This window comes from Macrotis lagotis, chromosome 1, assembly GCF_037893015.1.
Source record: "Macrotis lagotis isolate mMagLag1 chromosome 1, bilby.v1.9.chrom.fasta, whole genome shotgun sequence".
NCBI lineage: Eukaryota > Metazoa > Chordata > Mammalia > Peramelemorphia > Peramelidae > Macrotis > Macrotis lagotis.
The window spans coordinates 896,000,219-896,021,105 of record NC_133658.1 but is presented as its reverse complement, the minus strand read 5'-3'; the positions used below and the strand labels follow the sequence as shown (position 1 = coordinate 896,021,105).

General features: G+C 43.4%; 1 protein-coding gene across 1 annotated transcript in view; it reads left to right on the top strand.

The window, feature by feature from the left end:
* Positions 1–20,887, top strand: part of PLCH2 (phospholipase C eta 2) — a 350,828-nt gene that overhangs the window by 41,046 nt on the left and 288,895 nt on the right. The window contains exon 2 of the mRNA XM_074218687.1: positions 6,908–7,346. Within this exon, the coding sequence (XP_074074788.1) occupies positions 7,232–7,346 (115 nt within the window). The 5' untranslated portion in view covers positions 6,908–7,231. The remainder of the gene's footprint in view (positions 1–6,907; positions 7,347–20,887) is intronic.

Genomic DNA, 20,887 nt, shown 5'->3' with positions numbered 1-20,887 from the left:
TATGCACAAATAAGGGAAAGCCATATAAGATAATTTCTGTTATTTGATAAATGAATGGCAAAATCTGTATTTTGGAGCTCCTAGGAGGGAAAGACTGCTGGGAAGACTGCCCTGAAGATGTGGGGGGGTTGATCTGGGCTCAGATCAGTGGGCATGGCTTCAGCAGTTGGAGAGAGCTCTTTTTGTGGGGTGGGGGGGAATAACCTAAGGCTGCCCTTTGTTCTGAAATAGTGGGAGAAAGTTCCTCAACCAAATACGGTCTCAGTGGAACACTGGGAAAGAGCCCTGGGTTTGAATCCTGATTCTGCCACTGACTGTATCAGTCAATCCATAATCATTAATTGTCTACTGTATGAACTGCATTGGACTCTGGGGATACCAAAAAAAAAGCCTAAAACAAAGGCCTCAAGGGGCTCAACACTTAATGGGGAGAAATAGCATGAGAATAACTACATATGTGTGTGTGTGTGTGTGTGTGTGTGTGTGTATGTTGGATTCAGGGGAAATAGAGGAAAGCCACTAGCTGTGTGACCTTGGACAAACCCCTTGCCCTCTCTGAGAAAGGGGGACTAGGGCCTTCTAAAATCCTTTATAATTCTAAAGCAATGATTTTCTATATAAGATTCTGGGTGGAGGAGACATTGTTTAAGCAACTATATGTAGCTCTAGGCTAGAGAAAATAGAGCATCAAGCCTGTAATTGGAAGACCTGAGTTCAAATCCAGCCTCAGACACTTACCAGCTGTGTGACCCTGAGCAAGTCACTTCCTGTAACTCTTTTGCCTCAGTTTCCTTGTCTTTAAGATGAACTGGAGAAAGAAATGGCAAATCCCTCCATTATCTTTGCTAAGAAAACCTCAGATGAGGTCACAAGAATCCAACATGACTAAGATAACTGAACAACAACAAAATTAAAATTTATTCCTGATGTCAAGAAGTCTGCAGTTTTCAGAAAGTAAGAGATCTCAACCAGGATTTCTGAGGATTGATGATCTAGCATACCACCTACCTTCTGATGAAGAAATGAAAGACCCATGAAATAGAACGAAGCATATTTTTGGGACAAGAATATTTTGCTTGACTCTGAATATTTGTTTCAAATTTTATTTATTTATTTATTTTTAGTGAGAGTTGAGTAAGAGAAAATAAATACTTGTTTATTTTTTAATAAATCATTCTGGGGCAGCTGGGTGGTGCAGTAGATAGAGCACCAGCCCTGGAGTTAAAATGACCTGAGTTCAAATTTAGCCTCAGACTTAATAATTACCTAGCTATGTGACCTCGGGCAAGTCACTTAACCCTATTGCCCTGCAAACATCAAAAAAAAAGAAAAAAGAAAAAAATCTTTCTGCTAGGGCAGCTAGATGGCTCAGTGGATAGAACACCAGCCAGGTAAGAAGGACCCCAGTTCAAGTCCAACCTCAGATACTTAATAATTGCCTAGCTGTGTGACCTTGGACAAGTCACTTAACCCCATTAGCTTGCCAAAATAAAAGTCATTCTGCATCTGGACTGGGCTCATCTTGTGATGAACTTTTCCTTTTTTCTACCTGAAAGAGAAAAACATACACACACACATGCAATACATATACACACATATAATATATATAGACACATATAACATGTATTATATATCCACATATGCAAACATATATAATATATTATCCATATATACACATATAATATATAATACACATTCCTATATAGTATTTTATACACATATTCATATATACATACCCATACATATGTAATATATTACATACACATAAAATACATGCTATACAACTCGATATATTATGAACACATATATAATATATATTGTGCACACATAGACAAGATATATTATACATGCATCCATATATACTTAATGCATATATACATATACATAATATATAATACATATATGTATATCTGTATATATGTTGTGCACATATATATGTACATATATGTGCGTGTACACACACACACATATATATATATATACATAATAAAACTGATTTAAATTTAACTATTAGGGAATTTGGTTTTAAAACTCACTTCTGAAGTTTACTGAGTGACTTTGGGCACATCATTTTACCTCTCCAGGCCTCAGTTTCCTCATTTCTAAAATGAGGGACTTGGCTCCTGAGGTCCCTTCCAGTGATGACTATACCAGTGGGGTTGAGCTCACAAACAATAGAAAAGGAGACCACTAAACCATACTTAAAGATCCTTTACTTGGAATACATCATAATATTTTCTATGTTTTATTGTATTTTTGTTTTGTTAAAGAGTCCCCGGTTATATTTTAATCAGTGTAGGTCACTCTAGGAAGTGTTGTGTATGAAATGTAAGGACTAGGCAACCTCTAAGAACCTCACAAAGATAATTATTTTATGCTTCTAGTGTGTGTCCCCTGGCTGTTGGGGAGAAGACTGGAGAACGTCAGGTTTAGATTAGTGTGTCTCCTGGAGAAGGAAAAGGAAAATATATATGAGTTTTGTTCCTGATTTGGGTAGTGTGGTCAGACTAATATGGAAATATTTTTTACATGATTACCCTTACATAACTTATATCAAATTGCTCACTGTCAAACAGAGGGAAGGAGAGAAGGATAAATGGAGAGAGAAATTTGGAACTACACATTTTATTAAAGAAATGTTAAAGATTATTTTACATGTAATTGGAAAAAATGAAATATCATTTTAAAAAGAAGAAGTCAGAGCATGGATAGGGTTAAAGGACAGATGCCCATTTCCCTTCTCCCCCTGAGCTAGTCTGAACCAAGAGGTGACTTTTTCTTTACTCTCAGGAGTGTCTTTACTCCACAAATGAAAGGGACTCGGGTTAATTTGCTTGGCCAAGTCCCCTTCCTCTAGGCCCAGTGAACTTGCACACCCAGTGGAGTGGGGTGGGGGCACAGCTCTCCCCACAACAGGACAGGGCATGTTGGGGCAATGCTCTGGTTTTCAGCTCTCTGCTCTGCCTCCTGCTGCTAATTAGACACCAGAGAAACCTGGATGTAGAAGTTCAGTGAGGAGCAGCCAGAAAGGCCAAAGCAGGAGCTCAGAATGGGGATTCCCTTTCCCAGGTGACTGATGGTGGGTAGGGTGGGAGGCCAAGGGTCTCAGGTGGATGGGAGAGGAATCTTGAAAGGAGATAGCTTCCCATACATAAACGAGGCAGGGATGGGCAAGTCAGAAAAAATATGGAGAGAGTTGCAGAACAGGCCGCAAGTGGTGGAACAGCTTGGTGGAGTTGTCTGAGGAAGAAGCAGAAGAATGGTGGGAAGGAGAGATGGGAAGAGGATAGAGGTGGGAAGCAGAGAGAAGGGGGAAGAAAGAGAAGAATGAGGAAAAAGGAAAAGGGATAATGGGAGAGGAGAGGGACTAGGAGAGGACAGGGGGGAAACGAATGCCTAGGTGTTCCAAATTAAAATGGTGATTGGCAGGCCAATGTGCTGTGCTGTGTGTGTGTGTGTGTGTGTGTCTGTGTGTTTATTTATGTATATGTCACAGTATGACAAGCTCAGTGGAGAAGGGGTCCAAGGGCCGGGAGGGTCTGCTCTCAGGATTCTCTAAAGTTGGTCAGGGCTGATTCTTGGTTTGGCAACTGGGTGTTTCAGAGAGAGTGTCCCGGTCTTCCTGTACATCCCCTCAGACAACGGGGAGACTACTGGAATGTTTTAGGTCTACAGGCAGTTCTTATGAAAGGAAGGGCAGAGAATTCTCTGCCTCCTGGGTAAAGACAATTGGGACTCGAGCTCTCCTAACCCATGGTTAAGGCGTGAGATCTGAACACGTGTGTGGTTTAGGTCAGGGTTTAGGAGACTTGGCAGGGGAGGGAGTAATCCCAGTCAGACACAGTATTTCCTGGGTTCACCTTTCCTCTTTGCCCCTTGGAGCCAAAGGAAGTTCTTGCTTGCCTCCCTGAGTTTCCAGGGTCTCTGAATCTTAGCCTTCCAACTCAGCTTAGCCCAATCCAAAAAAGGATAGGTAGTGACACATACACACATGGACGAAAAGAGAGACAGGGAGAGAGAGACAGAGGAGAGAAAGAGGCAGACACAGATACTGTGACAGAGAAACAGAGGCAGAGACAAAGACAGAGAGACAGATATAGAGAGACAGAGCAAGACAGAGACAGACAGACAAAGAGAGGGACAGAGACAAAGACAGACAGGATATAGAGAAGAAACAGAGACAGAGAGAGATAGAGACAGAGGCAAACAGATCCAAAGACAGAGCAACAGACAGATCCAGAAACAGAGACACAGATAGATCCAGAAACAGAGACACAGATAGATCCAGAGACAGAGACACAGACAGATCCACAGACAGGGACACAGAGACAGCAGAATGTCTTTCTGTGTGCACTCTTTGGTCAGCCTGTTCTTTTCCTCTTGGACCAGGTCTCTATGCTTCTGCTTTTCTGTTAGGGGCTCCTCCTCTCAAGTGCTTTCTCATCTCCCTTTTGAGCACCCACACATACGTTCTCATTCTCCGTTCCCTACCCAGGGTCCTCAGGATGCCCCCTGCTCACCCATATTCTTTCCTTGCCATCTTACCTGGGCCTGTTTTTCTATGACACAGCCCCCCCCCCCCTTTCCAAAGTTTTGCTTTCACTCTTACCTCTGTAGGAAAAACCTCCTAATTCTGGAGATAAAGGCAGCTCTCAGAAAGGCCACAACAGGGAAACCAATCTAATTGAACAAATTCTTCCTGAAAAGTTAATGACCCTCAGCTCTTCTTTAGGGTGTCCATTGGTTAAATTTAAAAATCAGCCAGTAACTACTTAATAAGTCCCCACAATGTGTCAGGCTCTGGGGATACAGAATCAAGTGAAATTATGCCTGAAGAATACTGGTTTCCTGTCATGAACTCTGTTGGTGGAATTTCAGGCTGCAGAAGAGAAAAACTAAATTAGAGAGAGCCAAGGTAGGTATGAGTAATGATGGGAAAACCTTAGACAGTAGAAAAGTATAAAAGGGAAGACTTCTGGGATTGAAGGGTGTTGAATGTAAAATCAAGAATGGGGTAGGAAAAGGGACTAGGCTTGTATTCCACCATTCTTGCCAGAGGCCTACTCTGAGGAGGGAGAGATGTCAAGACCTGGGATCCTATTGGATAGATGGAACCCATATCTCTAAGAGAATGAGTGATTTAAGGAAGGATGGGGAATCCATCACCCATATACCTCCCCTGCTGTTGAGTGAGTGAGGTCATGGGAAGGTGGAGAACCAATTGAGTCCAGTTCAACAAGCCTTTATATGGTAGACTCCCATGTATCAGTAATCCTGCAATGCAAAAATGGAAAAACAATTCCTGTCCTCAAGAAGTTATAGTTTACTGGGAAGGAGGAAGATGCGATTTGCATATATGGCTAGGCATGTGCATCATGTGTGCGTGCACATGTCATGCATATGCACATAGATGATCATGTGTGTGGTTGTGTGTAGGTTTGTGTGGCAATATGTATAGATGTGGCATTGTGTTTATATTGCACAATTCATACATGCACACGTGCATATAGCACACACATGCATATCCATTTGTGTGCATTATGTATGTGGGCTTCTACTGTGCATGCATGTAATATACAGGTATGTTTTATGTGTATCATATCTATAATATATGCCTATGTATGCATATTGTATACTATATGTATAGGTAGAGGTGTCCATATGTGTCTATTTGTAGTGAGTATGCTTAGGCACACATGGATGCATTCATGTGTACAACCATGTATATGTAGCTAGGGATTATACAGTGGAGGTAATGCATGCCATGAGCAGCTAAGTCATGTATGTATATTATCACACAGTGCACACATGGCATGCATACATGTTTACTGTGCATGGTGAGGTATGCATACATTCACACATGTGCATTGCATACTTCCATGCCTACAGATAGACAGGCACACAAACAGAACACACACACATAACACACATAATACAGGACATATAAACACACATGTGTGACATATAGAAAGAAAGGCAATACAGGAGCATTTCAAGTGGGAAGGACAAAGAACTCTGGAATGGCTTCCCAGAGGAAGTGATTCCTGAACTGATCCTTGGAGGAAGCTAAGGGCTAAAAGGACTATAAGCAGCAGAAGGGAGGCTGAGAAGATGGGAAGCCCATCTTGAGAACAGTGTGCTTAGAGCTTATGGTTCATGAAGGGGATGAATGTGAAAGAAGCTGGGAAGATCAGGTTAGAGTCAAATGGTAGCTTTGAATGTCAAACTGAGTCCATTTGTGTTTTGTCTTGGAGGTGATGAGGAACTACAGTGGCAGTTGGGAGGTCTTTCTATAAAGGACTTTGAATGTCTTCTAAGGGAGGAGGCCAGAAAATGTGAAGAGAGGTCATCTTCTCCAGACTGGAAAGAACCTGTGTGTGTGTGTGTGGGGGGGAGGTGGTCAGGTGGTCAGATGCGGGCTGCTTTGGATAGCCAGGTGGAGGATGGCTCAGAGATGGGGAGAGCTTGAAAGCAATTCCATTGATTAAGAAGCCATCCCAGTGGTCCAGGAGGTATGAAGGCCTCTGTCTGAGTGGATAGGTGAAAGAAACTGTTGTAGGGAGTCTTCTGGTCTTTGGAACACTTTCCACAACACCATGATGTTCTGTTGCTTTGATGTTGATGTTGATGATGATGATGATGATGATGATGCTCTTTATAAATATTATTTAATTTAATCTTCACTACAAACCTGGGAGGTGGCTGCTGATTTTTTCCCCAAATGAGGAAAGTGAAGCAGATAGAAAATAAGTGACATCTAAAGTCACACAGTTAGTGTATGAGGCAGGCTTTGAACTTGAGTCTATCCTGACATGACTTTGTCACTTAGTTGCCTCTAAATGAGGTACTGTAAAAAGAGGGATGTTTTATTGATGTATTGTTTCCTCTTTTCTGTTGATCTATCTAGGTGTGAGACAGGACCAGGTTCTAGGTTCTGCTGAGGACCTGGAGGCTGTTGACCACTAGTGGGCATCTGACTCTGAGAAGCTGGGCCGCTCCTGCTCTTGGATGGCCCAGGGAAGCAATCTCCACATCAACCCTGACTTTTGGGAAAGGACCAGCCCTCAAATTCCTGCCCAACTCTTTGAAGAGGCTAAGCATTACCATTCTTGGAGGTGTGGGGCTGCCATGTCAGGTTGGATTAAGGAAGGAAGCTTCTGGAGGAATATTTAAGCCACCTACCAAAAAAAGGGGGCTGCCAAATTTGGATTTCATTGGATTGCTGCCAGTCATGGCACCCACTCCTCCCATCTTGCCAGACTGTCCAGTCCCACAACCCTTGGAACCCTCATCCCCATGTCCAGAAAGCATCAAACGATTCCTGTCAGCCAATGTACTGTCTGGGGGTAAGTGCCTGGTTCTTCAAGTTGGTAACTGGGATAATTTTCTGAATTTCTTATTTCTGACTTTGTGGTTCTTGAGCTCTTTCTACATTCCCCTTATGGGAGAGATAGTACTGCCCCCACTTGATACAGGGTAAGTGTCCCTATGGCATTACTGTGCCAAGGGGGAAGATGGGGCAGCTTCTATGACTAGCAGCTGGTGAATGAGATGGGGTGACCTGAGGCAAGAACACTTGCTCTTCTTACATAAGAGAGATCAGAGCATTCTCACTAACATAGTGTTGCTGCCAGGGTTAGAGCTATGTATGTCCTAAGCCATCCCACTTCCCAATTTCTCTGATGGAATTCATTTACTTGAATCATCCCAGGTTCTAATTTCTCTTTCTTTAGCTACCTGAAGTTGAATATGTTGAAGGGAAGAGTGTGTGGTTTGTTGAAGAAGCAAATTTCCAGTCATCATCAGTGAACATCAGTTCATCTTTCTGTACCCTTTTCCCCACCCTCCATAACGGTTCAGGAGTTGACCAGCATGGATGCCTTTCCAAAGGCAGGGGTGGACTAAGCATGATTCTTTTGGTTGGTTTTTAAATCTTTTATTGATATATTTTGTTTTTATGTCATCTCCTTTCCCATTTAAGTTCCCCCTTCCAGAAAGTTATCGCTTTTAACAAAGAATAAAAAAGAGAATAAAAGCTGTTCAGCAAAATAAACCAATAATGGAAAAAGTCTGAGATTAAGTGCAGGTTTTCACACCCACTTGTACAAAGAGGGGTGGGAAGGTGTCTTCTTTAATCTCTTTTTTGGGGTCAAGCTTGGTTAATTATGTTTTCATAGACTTCAATTTTTGTTGCTTTATTGTTGTTCTTTCCATTTACATTGTTGAAATCATTGTGCATTTTGTTTCTGGTTCTGCTTCCTTCATTTCGTATCAGTTTATTTAAGTCTTCTCAAGTTTCTTTGTAACCATCAAATTTATTGTTACTTAGGCTATAGGTACATTTCATTATATTTACACATCATGATTTATTTAGCCATTCTTCAATTGATGAGCACATACTTTATTTCCAATTCTTTACTACTATAAAGAGGGTGGTAATAAGTATTTTGGTGTTTGTGGGGATCTCTCTTTTTATTGTGAACCTCCCTAGTTCTGAATTTCTTACTTCTGACTTTGTGGGTGTTGAGCTCTTTCTCCCTTCCCCTTATGGGAGGGGCAGTACTGTTCCCATATTGACACAGGATAAGTGTCCCGATGGCATTACCATGCCAAGGAGGAGATGGTACTTGTCTTGCAATGACATCTCTGGGTCAAAGAATATGGGCATTTTTGTCACTTTCTTATTACAGTTATGAATGGATTTCCACAATGGCTAGACTGCAGTATTAACAGCTTTACCAATAATGTATTAGTGTGTTTATTTTTCTATAACCTTTCAAATATTAAATACTGAATATTGTTGTCTCTTATACTTTTTACTAACTTACTAATTTCGCTAAGGTGGAATCTCAAAGTTGTTTTAAAAATATACTTTTCTTATTATTAGTGGTTTTAATTAATTATGTGGTCATTGATAATTTGCATTTGTTCTTTTGAGAACTGTACCTATTTATTGTCTGAACATGATTCATTTTTTTATTAATATTTTTTCCAATTACATATTTTCCAACTTTCATCCACTTGCAATTCATGTTATTCGATTTTCTTCCAACTCCCCCAGTACAGTGAACATTGCACATGGGCATTTGTGTTTAACATATTTACATGTTAGTCAATCTGTGGATGAGGAATTAGGACTAAGGAAAAAGGAAGACAATCATGGGATAAGAAGGAAAAGCATGAGAAATTTTTAAAAAGTGAATATATTGTTCATTCAGATTCTGTGTTTTTTAACATATTTTTTTCTTTGACTAGATGTGAATGGTGTATCCATAATAGGTCTCTCAGGTTTGTTCTAGCTTTCTGAACTACTGGGAAGAGTTGCATCCTTCATAGCTGATCAACTCACAATGTTGTTTTTAATAGATACTTGGTTCTGCCCCCTTCCTGAACATGATTCTTAAAGGTAATAAAAAGACACTGGCTCCTTCTGCTTCCTGGCTTTCTTAGGTACCAGATATGAGTACCGGGGAGGAAAATCCTAGAAAATTGTCCTGTCTAAATGATGGATTCTTAGCCAGTCAGGTTGTGCTTTTACTATATGTGGCTGACTTTGGGAGGATTGCTTAGAGGGAATGATGCTTACAGTCTAGAGAAACTACTGAAATAGTTCACAATGTATGCTTAGAGATCCCTCTGTGGGACATGCAATTCTCATAGCAATGAATCTTTCTGAAACTGATATTCATAGCTCCGAGAGAAAACTTGTTTAATAAGCTAGTTTCTCTGAGTCGCCCCTATATATCCTGAAGCAACCAGTCTTGAAATGAGGTAGGGAATGTCCAGGACTTAGAAAGGATTGAAATCTCAGCTGCATCTTTCAATTCCCAATGTCCTATATGGGTCTTTCTTTTTGGGTTCCCATTGTGGGAGAAATTGATTGAGGTTTCATTGGACTGAAGAAAATAAGAAAACTGTCATGATTTGTAGGCCATATGGGCTGCCACTGTAGGAGTTGGTGTGGATGGTCCTGTGGTTGTGGTCATATATTCATTTTTATATGCTCCTTTCCCTGCTTCTGCAATATCCCACAGCTGCCTGCTTTATCCTTAGGGTCTTTCACAGTTGGTCTCACAATCACTGAATGGGTCACCAATGGCCATGGAGGTGGAGGAAGGGGATTGACTTGGAGAAACTGGGCTCCTGGTCTGTGCTGATCTTGGTGCCAACAACTGATGGTGAGACCAGTCAACAAGTCAAGTAAATAGCATTTATTAAGTTAGACATTAAGCTAAGTTCTGAGAATACACAAAAAGGTCAAAACCACCAAATAAAAACCAGCCCCTGACCTCCAGGAGCTCAGAATCTCTGGTCTGAGGGAAGGCAAGGAAAGAAACATGGCTTTGTCTTAGGGAGCCTTGATACTGCTGGAGAATACATAGCCCTGCTCATGGGGAGCCCATGGTGTCACTGAATGCACTCACAGCAAACAGCTAGACATTGCCTACAAAGCACCCTCCCATTGGCATCTCTGTTGACCTGCAGGGAGTATGAGGTCCCACTCCCACAGGAGGAGGCTGTGTCATCACCCTCCCCAAGTTTTTATGAACTGCCTTGCCTGCTACCCACAGGGGCATGCTGCTGTTCACAGAGGATGAATGGGTGCTCTGTCCTTGGAGGACAAGGGTGATATGATGCCATTGGATGTGGGCTCTGAGCTGTTTTTCAAGAGTGGGGATGGGCTGTGCTCACTGTGGGAAGGAAGCAAAGAAACAAGCAAGTCCAAGGCACTGAGCATCTTCTTTACAACTGTTAATTCAAATTGTGATCCTCACCTATCTCAGAGGGGGATGATGTTCTTGTCCTCATTTTATAGACAGGGAAACTGAGACAGACAAAGGTTTAGTGACTTGCCCAGGGTTGCATTGTTAGGAAGTGTCTGAGACTAGATTTGATCTCAGGTCTCCCTGAGTCCAGACTGCTACCTAGCTGTGTCCAATGGCAAGCAATCAGTGATCAGGGAGGGAGCTCAATCTGATACTGTCAGGGTCAGGGTTTGGATGAAGATGAAGGCCAGGAGAATTTGGTCATGGTATTTAATTGTTCTGTAGCTAGGACAGAATTTTGTAAGTAAACTGGGGACCAAGTTCAGAATCACCACTTCACATGCCTAGCAGTTAAAAGATCCAAATATGGGAAGGATGGAAGAGTATAAGATAAGCCATGACAAGAGGCATTGCTATGATTAGTGGATAAGACATAAGATGTATTATGAGGGTTTGAATGCTTCTGGAATAATGATGGCACCAGTCCTTTCTTGGGGGCAGACCTCTTGTCATCTCCACATGTGGGAAAATGGAGAATAGAGAGTGAGGGGAGAAGGTCTTGGGGAGGAGATCTTAGAGAGGGAATTTAGGGAGAAGAGATATAATCCTTTGGCCAAAGGGAGGGACTTGGCTGAGTCAGGAGCTGACTCGATTCCATTCCCCTTAAGGACAGAAGGAGAAAGGCCTGAAGGAGGCTTGAAGTTTGTGTTCTCTTGGGGGATAGGGACCCCAAAGAGCAAGCCAAGCCTGATGCCAGGAGGCCAGGGCATCAGAATTAGTGTATAGGATCCCTGAAATCAATTCTCTCTATCCTCCCTACATCAAGAGGGCAGATTCTTTCCTGCCTTCACCTAAAGAAATTAAAATTAGAGCAAGAAAGCTTATTGTGTTTTTCAATGTTTCTGATTCTCTGTCACCCCATTTGGGGTGAGATATTGGTGTGGTTTGCCATTTCCTTCTCTAACTCATTTTATAGATGAGGAAACTGAGGCCAGCAGGGCTAAATGACTTGCCCAGTTACACAGCTAACAAGTGAGTCTGGATTTGAACTCAGGAAGATGAATCTTTCTTGCTCCAGGCCAGCCACTCTATCCAATGTACCTCCTAGCTGCCCTAGAAAGGCTACTAGAGATAAATCATTCTATCTTTCTCCTTTTACAGAGAGAGAAAGGAGAGTCAAGAGAGTAGGGAAGAGACTTGTCCAAAGTCACACAATAAGTGGGCTACTGAGATGGAATTAGGACTCAACTACTGAGGCCTGCTGCCTCAGTTTCCCCATGAAGAAAGGCTACTCTTCTGTAAGAGAGGAACAGATTTGGAAAGCCACTGCTTGAAGAGGAGAAAGGGCTCTTGGGTGATCTGGTTTGCCTGTTCCAGATCTCTACTCAGGATTTTGCTAAATACTGAGCACTAGCTGTGTTTTTCTGATTGCTACCCAGGAGATGAGGCTTAGCCCAGAACAACCCAGACTCCTTCCTACTCGAGCAGGGCTCAATTCACTTCTAATCCTGGGTGTAATTTTCTCAGTGCTGAACAAGATAGCAATCTGACCACATGAAAGAATTACAAATTATTCCAGGAGCCCATGGCCTTTTGGGTATTAAATTGGACTCTGAGCAGCGTGGGGAGTCTGAGGAAATGGGTCATTTTCTTCCTTCCTGCTTGGAGCAATTAGCATTTTTCTTCTCATGTTTGAATGTGTCTGGGTCAACCCCCTCGTCTTGTCTCATCTTCTACCGGGTCGGCTCTCTGGAACCTTCTTCCCCAGGGAGGGATGGGGGTGACTCAAGAAGCTGGCACATGAGGACATCCCAGCCTGCAACACTCCCTAGAATTAAGAAAGGAGAGCCTTTCATATGTATGGGAAGGAAAAGGATGAGAATAAAGATGCTCTTGGAATCCATTAAAATGCCAAAGACACTGAGAATTTGGGCTACTGCTAGGCTTTGAAGAGGTAAATGAACCTGGGTCTCCTACCATAGAAGAATGGGAGCAAGAATCAATGCAAAATACAGGGAGGCATGGAAGAGTTGAGATCCAACTGCCCTGGTGCTACTTAGCATTCCTTTTCAAATTTGAGATTCAAATTTTCTCCCTGCCTTCATTTGCTTCTTTCATACTCTCTCCCTCTCTCTCTCACATCCCATTGAGAAGGTAAACACTGTGATATCAGCTAGACATGTGAATCATGCAAAATATATTTCCATATTAACCTCATATGTAATTACCTTATAGTTTTCTTCAGAGCTAAAACTAGGGTAGGGCAGCCAGTCCATTGTATCAAGGTAAGGAAATTGGAAGGGAACAGACAGATGCTTCCTTGGAGATATTTCTTCCTCTGACCACTCAACTCTTGGCAATGCTGTTGTACTTTTCCCTGTAGAGGCACAACTTTTAGAAGGGTGGAACCCTCAGGATAGCCCAGGTGAAACTCCTTAAAACTGATAGCTGAGGCAGCTAGGTGGCACAGTGGATAAAATAACCCTGGATAAAGGAGGACCTGAGTTCAAATTTTATCTTAGACACTTACTTGCTATGTGACCTTAGGCAGGTCACTTAACTTTGATTGCCTCCAATAAAAAAAACCCCAAAAGAGTCCCAGACTGACAGCCACGATCCTGGCTCCTATCAGTGCTTCCTCTCATCCCACCTCTCACCACAGATGGAATCATATTTCTAGTGACAGCTGTGGTTAATTGGTTCTATGTCTTATTATTCTTCCCCTCCAACTGGATGGTAAGAAGCCATTGAGCAGGCAATATGGCTTACTCATAGGAGGCTAGATTTCAAGGCAAAAGGCACATTAGAGATTATTATGATCAGTCCCCTCATTCTGTAGATGAGGAAACTGAGGTCCAGAGTAGTTAAGTAGCTCTGTGCTCTCACCACCTAGCATAGTCCCTGACATACAGTATGTACTTAATAAATGCTTGCTCTCTCCTCTGAGATTATCTCTGATTTATCCTGTTTACATATTTTTTTGTACTTAGTTGTTTGCATGTTGTCTTCTTTATAAGAAGACTATGAGCTCCATGTCAGGAGGACCTGAGTTCAAATCCTGCCCCAGACACTTAATAATTACTTAGCTGTGTGAGCTTGGTCAAGTCACTTAACCCCCATTGCCTTGTAAAAAAAAAGACTATGATCTCCTAGAGCTCAGAAACTATCATTTGCCTTTAAAAAAATTCTCTTAAGCACTTAGTACAAGGTTTGCTTCATGATCACTAATGTCTTCATTCTGAGATCATCAGCATTTCATTCTGTCTATATCTTAAGTATTCCTAATGGTTTGCATGTTGTCTCTCCCATTAGATTGTAACCTCCTTGATGGCAGGGACTTTGTAGGCATGTAATAAAAATGAATTGACTGACTGACCCAGATCATGTGATTCCCAATTCAAGACTCTTTCTACTTGATTGTACTCCCTCCCGGTTTCTTTGTCTCCATCCCCCACCTCCCCTGCCAATGACTAGCACTGTGCTCTACAGAGGATCTTGGTTTGTTGAGAATTCTCATGGGTGGATGCAAACTCAGGGAATAATTTCATTGAACAATCCTCTGATGATCAATATCCGGCAAAAAATGAAAAACAAAGGAGATGCTCTTCTCACCCAAGTTAGCCATCTTGGAGGGTGCCCCATGCAAAAGCCTGGGGGACCCAGAATTCTCACTGACACATGGCAGAGTTCTCCTGGTCCTTATGTTTGTGACTGAGGCTGTAACTGGCTTTGAGTCTGACATCTGTAGGGTCTTCCTGGAGAGATCCAAAGCCTCTCTGAAGAGATTGGCATGATAGTCTACCCAGGAAAAACCAAGAGGATGAAAGGAACATTAGTAGCCAAGTGATGCCACAGAGAATAGAGCACTAGACCTGGAATCAAGAAGCCTCGAGTTCATGTCTAGATTCAGACACCTGATAGTTGTGTGATCCTAACAAAGGCACTTAAATTCTATTTAACTCAGTTTTCTCATCTGTAAAATGGGAATAATAGTGCCATATATCTTCCAGGGTAATTGTGAAGATCAAATGAGAATAACTGTAAAGACTTTGGAGGGACTATGTAATTGTTAGCTATTCTTTTTAGGATATGTTAAAACTGATTTTGATGATGAATCTGTTTGTGCAGGTACCCTACCACCTGGGACAGAGCACTGCTCCCTTTCCCCTGAATTTCACTTTGCTCTCTTTCTTGCCCACATCTTTTAGTAAATTCAATTCAATACAAAGAGTATTTGTTTCGAAACTCGCTATCAGTAATTACGTTGTTCAGTCATTTTTTAGTCATGTTGGACTTTTCATGACCCCATTTGAGGTTTTCTTGGCAGAAATACTGGAGTAGTTTGTCTATTTCCTTCTCCAACTCATTTTAAATATGAGGAAACTGAGGTAGTTGAGATTCCCTTCCCTCCCCTCCCTCCCATCTCTCCCCTTCTTGGTCTTCATCCAAAACTTTCAGATTCTTTTGGATGAGTCAGTAGGCTGCCCATCCATCGCTATGGGATCTCTGGAACCCAGATGTTGCCCTGAAACCCCAAGTTCTCTTCCTGACCCTCATTTCCACGTCTTCCCTGAGGCTCAGACACTAGACTCCATCTGGCCAGATGAGAGACATTCTGATTGGAACATCTGAAGAATTTGTCAAGGCCTTTTGAGTAAGGGAGAGGGGATTGCAGCCTCAAAGGGTCTGAGCTGGGGTGTAAGGTGTGGGGAAGGGTGGGGAAGAATTCCTTCTGAGTCATCTCTGGCTCCCCCACATCTTCCTCAGGCTCCCAACTCAAAGGCTGATGTCATCAGGGTTGGGGGATTTCCGGGCTGACTCGGACTTGTCTGGCCTTCTGCTGCCTTCCATGCCAGAGGGGTCCTGCATAAGGAGCTGTTGGCATCTGTGTCCCAGGCCCCAGATGCCTGGAGAGAACATGTTTTCTTGGTTGCTTCCTTGTAATTGGGGGGGGGTCCGATTTAGAAGGGTACCTTCATTGGAGGAGAGGGTGGGAAAAAGAAGAGGGAGAAGACACCTAGAGAAAGGCAAATGGGCATGTACCCACTTGTGCTCAGTGAATTTGGTGTGTGAAATCAAAGAGGGAAGTGGGTGGAAGGGGAAAGGGTGGGGGTTTTTCTGTGTCTGCCTGGGTTTCTCTGCCTCTATTTCCATGTGATTGGTAGATTGTGTGTGAGAATTTCTGTATGTTTTGTGTGTGTGTGTGTGTGTGTGTGTGTGTGTGTGTGTGTGTGTGTTCTGACAGCATGGTTTGTAGGACTGTCTGGGTTTGTGACTGTGAATGTTCATACATGTATTTCTCTGGGGTTTCCTATGTATGTGTGTATGCATGTCAGATGTATGTGTGTGGGGAGGGGGTTGGCTCCCCATCTTCTAGTAAGATGACTATGGTTGGGAGATAGGAAGCAGGAAAGGCCCTAGTCGGCTCCAGGACAGAGGGACATCAGTAACTGAAGCAGCCTGAAGTCCCAGTGTAGGAGGGAAAGGGTGGGGATGGACAGGACCAAGAAGAGGCGGCCAGAGCAGCAACTTGACTGGAGAATCCTGCATTTTCCAAATGTGCCAGGACAGGTTCAAATCTCCTTTGCCCTGTGGATATGTTGAAAGATCTCTGTGCAGAGACATGTATGATTCTCCACCACTCGTTCCAAGGGTTTCTGCTCAGGCCTGGCCTGGAATGGAGGGAGGGGGTGATGTGGGCAACTGAAGCTCCAAGAGGAGAGGACTCAGCCAGGTTGGAGACAGAAGACTTGTCTGGACTGGCCATTGCTCTTTGAGGTCCCTAACCTACCACCTCTCTTCTCTTCTCACCCCCAGCACTTCTTTTCTTCCCTCCCCTTACCTAATTCCCTCCCCTTCCCTTCCCTTCCCTTCCCTCCCCTCCCCTCCCCTCCTCTCCCCTCCCCTCCCTTCCCCTTTCCTAATTCCCTTCCCTTCTTCCTTCCTTTTTCCTTCCTAGATGGAGATCAGTTCTCTGCTATTGCTCCTGAAAAAGGTGTATCAAACTTCCCTATGGTTCCAATAACTCTCCCTTTTACTTTTCAATCAAAAACATCCTTCATCACTTCCCTTTATATGGATGGATGTATATATGTGAATATATGTTATTTGTTGTTGTGGTTGTTGCTGCGCAGTCATTTCAGTTGTGTTGGACTCTTCATGATCTATTTGAGATTTTCTTGGTAAAGACCTTGCATTGCCTTCTCCAGTGAGTTAAGGCAAAAAGAGGTTAAGTGACTTGCCCAGGGTCACACAGCTGGTGGGTATGTGAGGTTGGATTTGAACCCAGGTCCTCCTAACCCCACACCCAGTGCTCTATGTAATTATAGTTCTGGTTTAAAGTAAAATAGTGGTCCAGCTAGATGCTGGGGATACTAAGATGAATGAAGATCCAGTTCTTGCCCATTTAGCTCACATTACCCAAGGGGAGGTAAAAATAGAATGTGATCTGTGTCTAAGAGATATGTAAATGCAAGACTTCCAGGTGTGTCTGTGGTTTTGTGTGTGTGTGTGTGTGTGTGCATCTGAGGTGGGTGGGGAGAGGTTGGGGAACATGGGAAGGAGAGGGTCTCAGAGAAAGCTTCATGGAGGAGGGAGCTTAGAAGGAAGGGAAGCTGTATGGTTTGCAGAGAGGTATAGAGACCTTCAGTTTTGCCTTACATGAATTACTTAAGCCCTCTCTAATCTACCTTTCTGGGAAGTGAGCTACTTGGAGTACTCAGCTTCCATGTCCATAATCCTTAGTATGTGATGGGCTGGAGAGATGTGGGAAGAATGGCAGAAACAGATGGGATTTTAATCCAGGGACCCGAGGCTCTTCTAGCTGTTACCGTGTGACCTTAGGCAAGCCAGTCACCCAACATGTATTAAACATCTACTGTGTGGCAGAGACTGTGCTCAGTGCTGAGAGTAAAAAGGAAGGTAAAAGATGTCCCTGCCATCAAGATGCTTCTCTTCTCTTGGCCTCAGGTGTTTACTTTGGAAAATGGCAAGGTTGGACTGATATGGCCTCTGAGGTTCTTTCTAACTCTAAGTCTTTGATGGATGAAAAGAAGGAAGGAAGGAAGGAAGGAAGGAAGGAAGGAAGGAAGGAAGGAAGGAAGGAAGGAAATAAGAAGGAAGGGGAAAGGGCAGGATGGAAAGAAAAGAAGGAGGAAGAAAGGAAAGAAAGGAGGAAGGAAGAAAGGAAAGAAGGGAAGGAGGAAGAAAGGAAAGAAAGAATGAAGGAAAAGGAAGGGAGGAAGTAAAGAAACAAGGGAGGGAGGGAGGAAAGGAAGTAAAGAAAAAAGTCAAAGAAGAAGGCAGGTAGGGAAGGAGGAAGGAAAAAGAAGAAAGGAAGGAAGAAATGAAAAAGGACAAAAGAACAGGAAGGGGACTAATGTTCATCCTTCGTTCTCGAAGAAGACCATGACATCTGGGAGGTGATCCTGTGACAAGCACATGAATTGGATTTGAATGAGGAGGTGCTGGGCTAAATCATCAACAGGAGATGGCCCTGGATATGAGGCAATCACAGTTAAGTGACTTGTCCAAGGTAATAGAGCTAAGTAATTGTCTGAGGCTGGATTTGAGCTCCCATCCTCCTGATTCCAAGGCCAGTCCTCTATCCATTGCACCACCTATTATTACAGAAAGGAGAAAGAAAAGAAAGAAAGAAGGAAAGAAGGGGTGGCTGGGGGGTTCAGTGGATAAAGCACTGGCTCTGGAGTCAGGAAGACCTGAGTTCAAATCTGACCTCTGACACTTAATAATCACGTAATTGTGAGACCTTGGGTAAGTCACTTAACCCCATTGCCTTGCAAAAAACAAAAAAAAAGGAAGGAAGGAAAAAGGAAAGAAGAAATGAAAGAAGTAAAGAAGGGAAGGAGGAAGGAAGAAAGGACAGAAAGAAGGAAAAGGAAGGGAGGGAGGGAGGGAGGAAGGAAGGAAGTAAAGAAGAAAGGGAAGGAGAGAAGAAGGAAGGAAGGAAGGAAGGAAGGAAGGAAGGAAGGAAGGCAGGCAAGAAGGGAGGAAGGGAAAGAAAAATGTGCAGCTTGTCTTCCTGCATTGATCTCTATGAATGAGGAGATTATAACCTAGGCTCTGGAACTCATGTTGCATCTCTGCACCTCACAGCCTGTGGTTTTCACTATGGTGCTAGTGCTATAAAATAATGCCATTCTTCTCTGGAATTTGGGAACCAGGGTTCTAATCTTGGCTTAGCTTCTCAGTCTGTGTGACTTTGGGCAAGTCTCTTTCTCTGGGTCTCAGCTTTGACTTCTGTCCAATGATGACTTTGGGATAAAACCAGGAGCTGATTTTAAGTCCCTCCTGAACCTTGCTTTCTTGGGTGCTTCCTCCTGGATTTGTCTGTGATTTGGATAAAAAAAGAGAAGGAAAATTAGTGCTTGCTGTCCTCTTAGATCACAGAATCACAGATGAAGAACCAGAAGGATGCACAAAAACCATCTAGTCTAATTCTGTAATTTTATAGATGGGGAAACTGAGGCAACCAGGATGACATAACCTTCCCTAGGTCACACAGTTAGTAAGTGTCTAAGGCTGAAGATGAGTCTCCCTGACTCTACTCCTGGACCTCTATCTACTGAACCACCCAGGTACCCAAGTTTGGCACATAGGTTTATTGAATCTCTCAATTCTCTGGGCCTCATCCATGAAATAAGGAAGTTGAATTAGTTGGGTGCTAAAGTCCCTTCTAGCCCTAGCTGGGAGATTCCATAACTCCAGGCTTTCCATGCTCCCACAGTGTCTCCTGTACTCCCCATGGGGCTGAGGGGGTGGGGAGGAGACATAGAGCTGGGGGCAGTCTGAGAACAATGAGAGCTGGCAAGCAATCAAAGGCTAGTTTGTCTGACCAGATGCCAAGGAGTTGGGGAGTTCAGGGAGGAGAGAGGTCAATGTGGGCTGGAATGGGAGAGCGTGACTCGTGCCATCCCTTGTATTTGGGCCCCCACTGCCTAATATGACTCCTGGTGTATTCAGTAAACTCATAATACTTGCTTATTTGATAGGAGGGCTTGGGGATTGGTGGGCAGAGAAAAGGGATGAGGAAAAGAGAGCATTGGAGCTGAGCCAGAAGAGACCAGAATCTCTAAGTTTCTGTAGCTAAAATCTGTCTCCTCAGGCCATTCCTGAGGGCCCCTTGGGGCTCAGCTTCCTCTGAAATTTCTGCCCAACCAACTGCTCCCTGGGGAAGGTGTCTTGGGAGATGGTGAGCTGGTCTGCCACCCACCCTGCCCTGGGAGACAGCTTCAGAGCTTTAAGACTTGTCAGCCTACTAAGGAGCCAGAGGCAAGAGCTGGGTTGCCTTGAGGAAGGATGTGAAGAGATGGGGCAGGCAGGTCGGCTCTTGGCTTGTGTTCATTAGCCCCTCTGGAAGCCTCAAGGCAATGAAGTCTCGGTTTCAGTAACAGCCAGGAGATGTTGCAAGATCTACTCTCCTAGACTTTGTTTCATGATGGTAGTGGGGAATGTCCATTTTGACAGAATGCAAAATCCTGGAACTGGCCTAGGAGAGACTTCATGACCTTTGTGACCATGGGCAGGTCATTTCCCCTCATCTCAGCCTCAGTTTCCCCCTTTTAACTCTAAATCAAGGCTCCCTTGATTCCTTGCTTTTATGCAGAGCATCTTCTGTTTCTCAGAGCCTTCTGGGCAAGGTGGCACATTGGTGTGAGAGCCTGGTGGGGTGGGTAGAAGTAGTGGTGTTGGTATTGGGAGAGGGGATGGGGGCTCTACAAACAACGAATATCAAATTACTAGGCAGGTGGCCAAGGGCTTCTCCTAAGTTTGTGCTTATCTTCAGGACTTCATTCTAGGAAGACCCTGATTGCTTAATATTGATGGCTAACACCTACCACAGAGGCAAAGGTTGGCTTACCAAAATCATTATGTATCCTAGGTAACGTGCAGTTTAATTTAGAGCTATTTAATCTAATTCCACAAGCAAAATGATGCTCTCAGAATGCAAATTAGCTGCTCCTGATCTTGGCAAGGCTTAGAACTGAAGGGACTTTAATAATCATCTAGCCCACTAACCCCCATTGTACAGATGATGAGACTGAGGCCCATGGCGAGGAAGGAACTTAAGGTCACAAAGCATCCCTTATTTATGATCATAC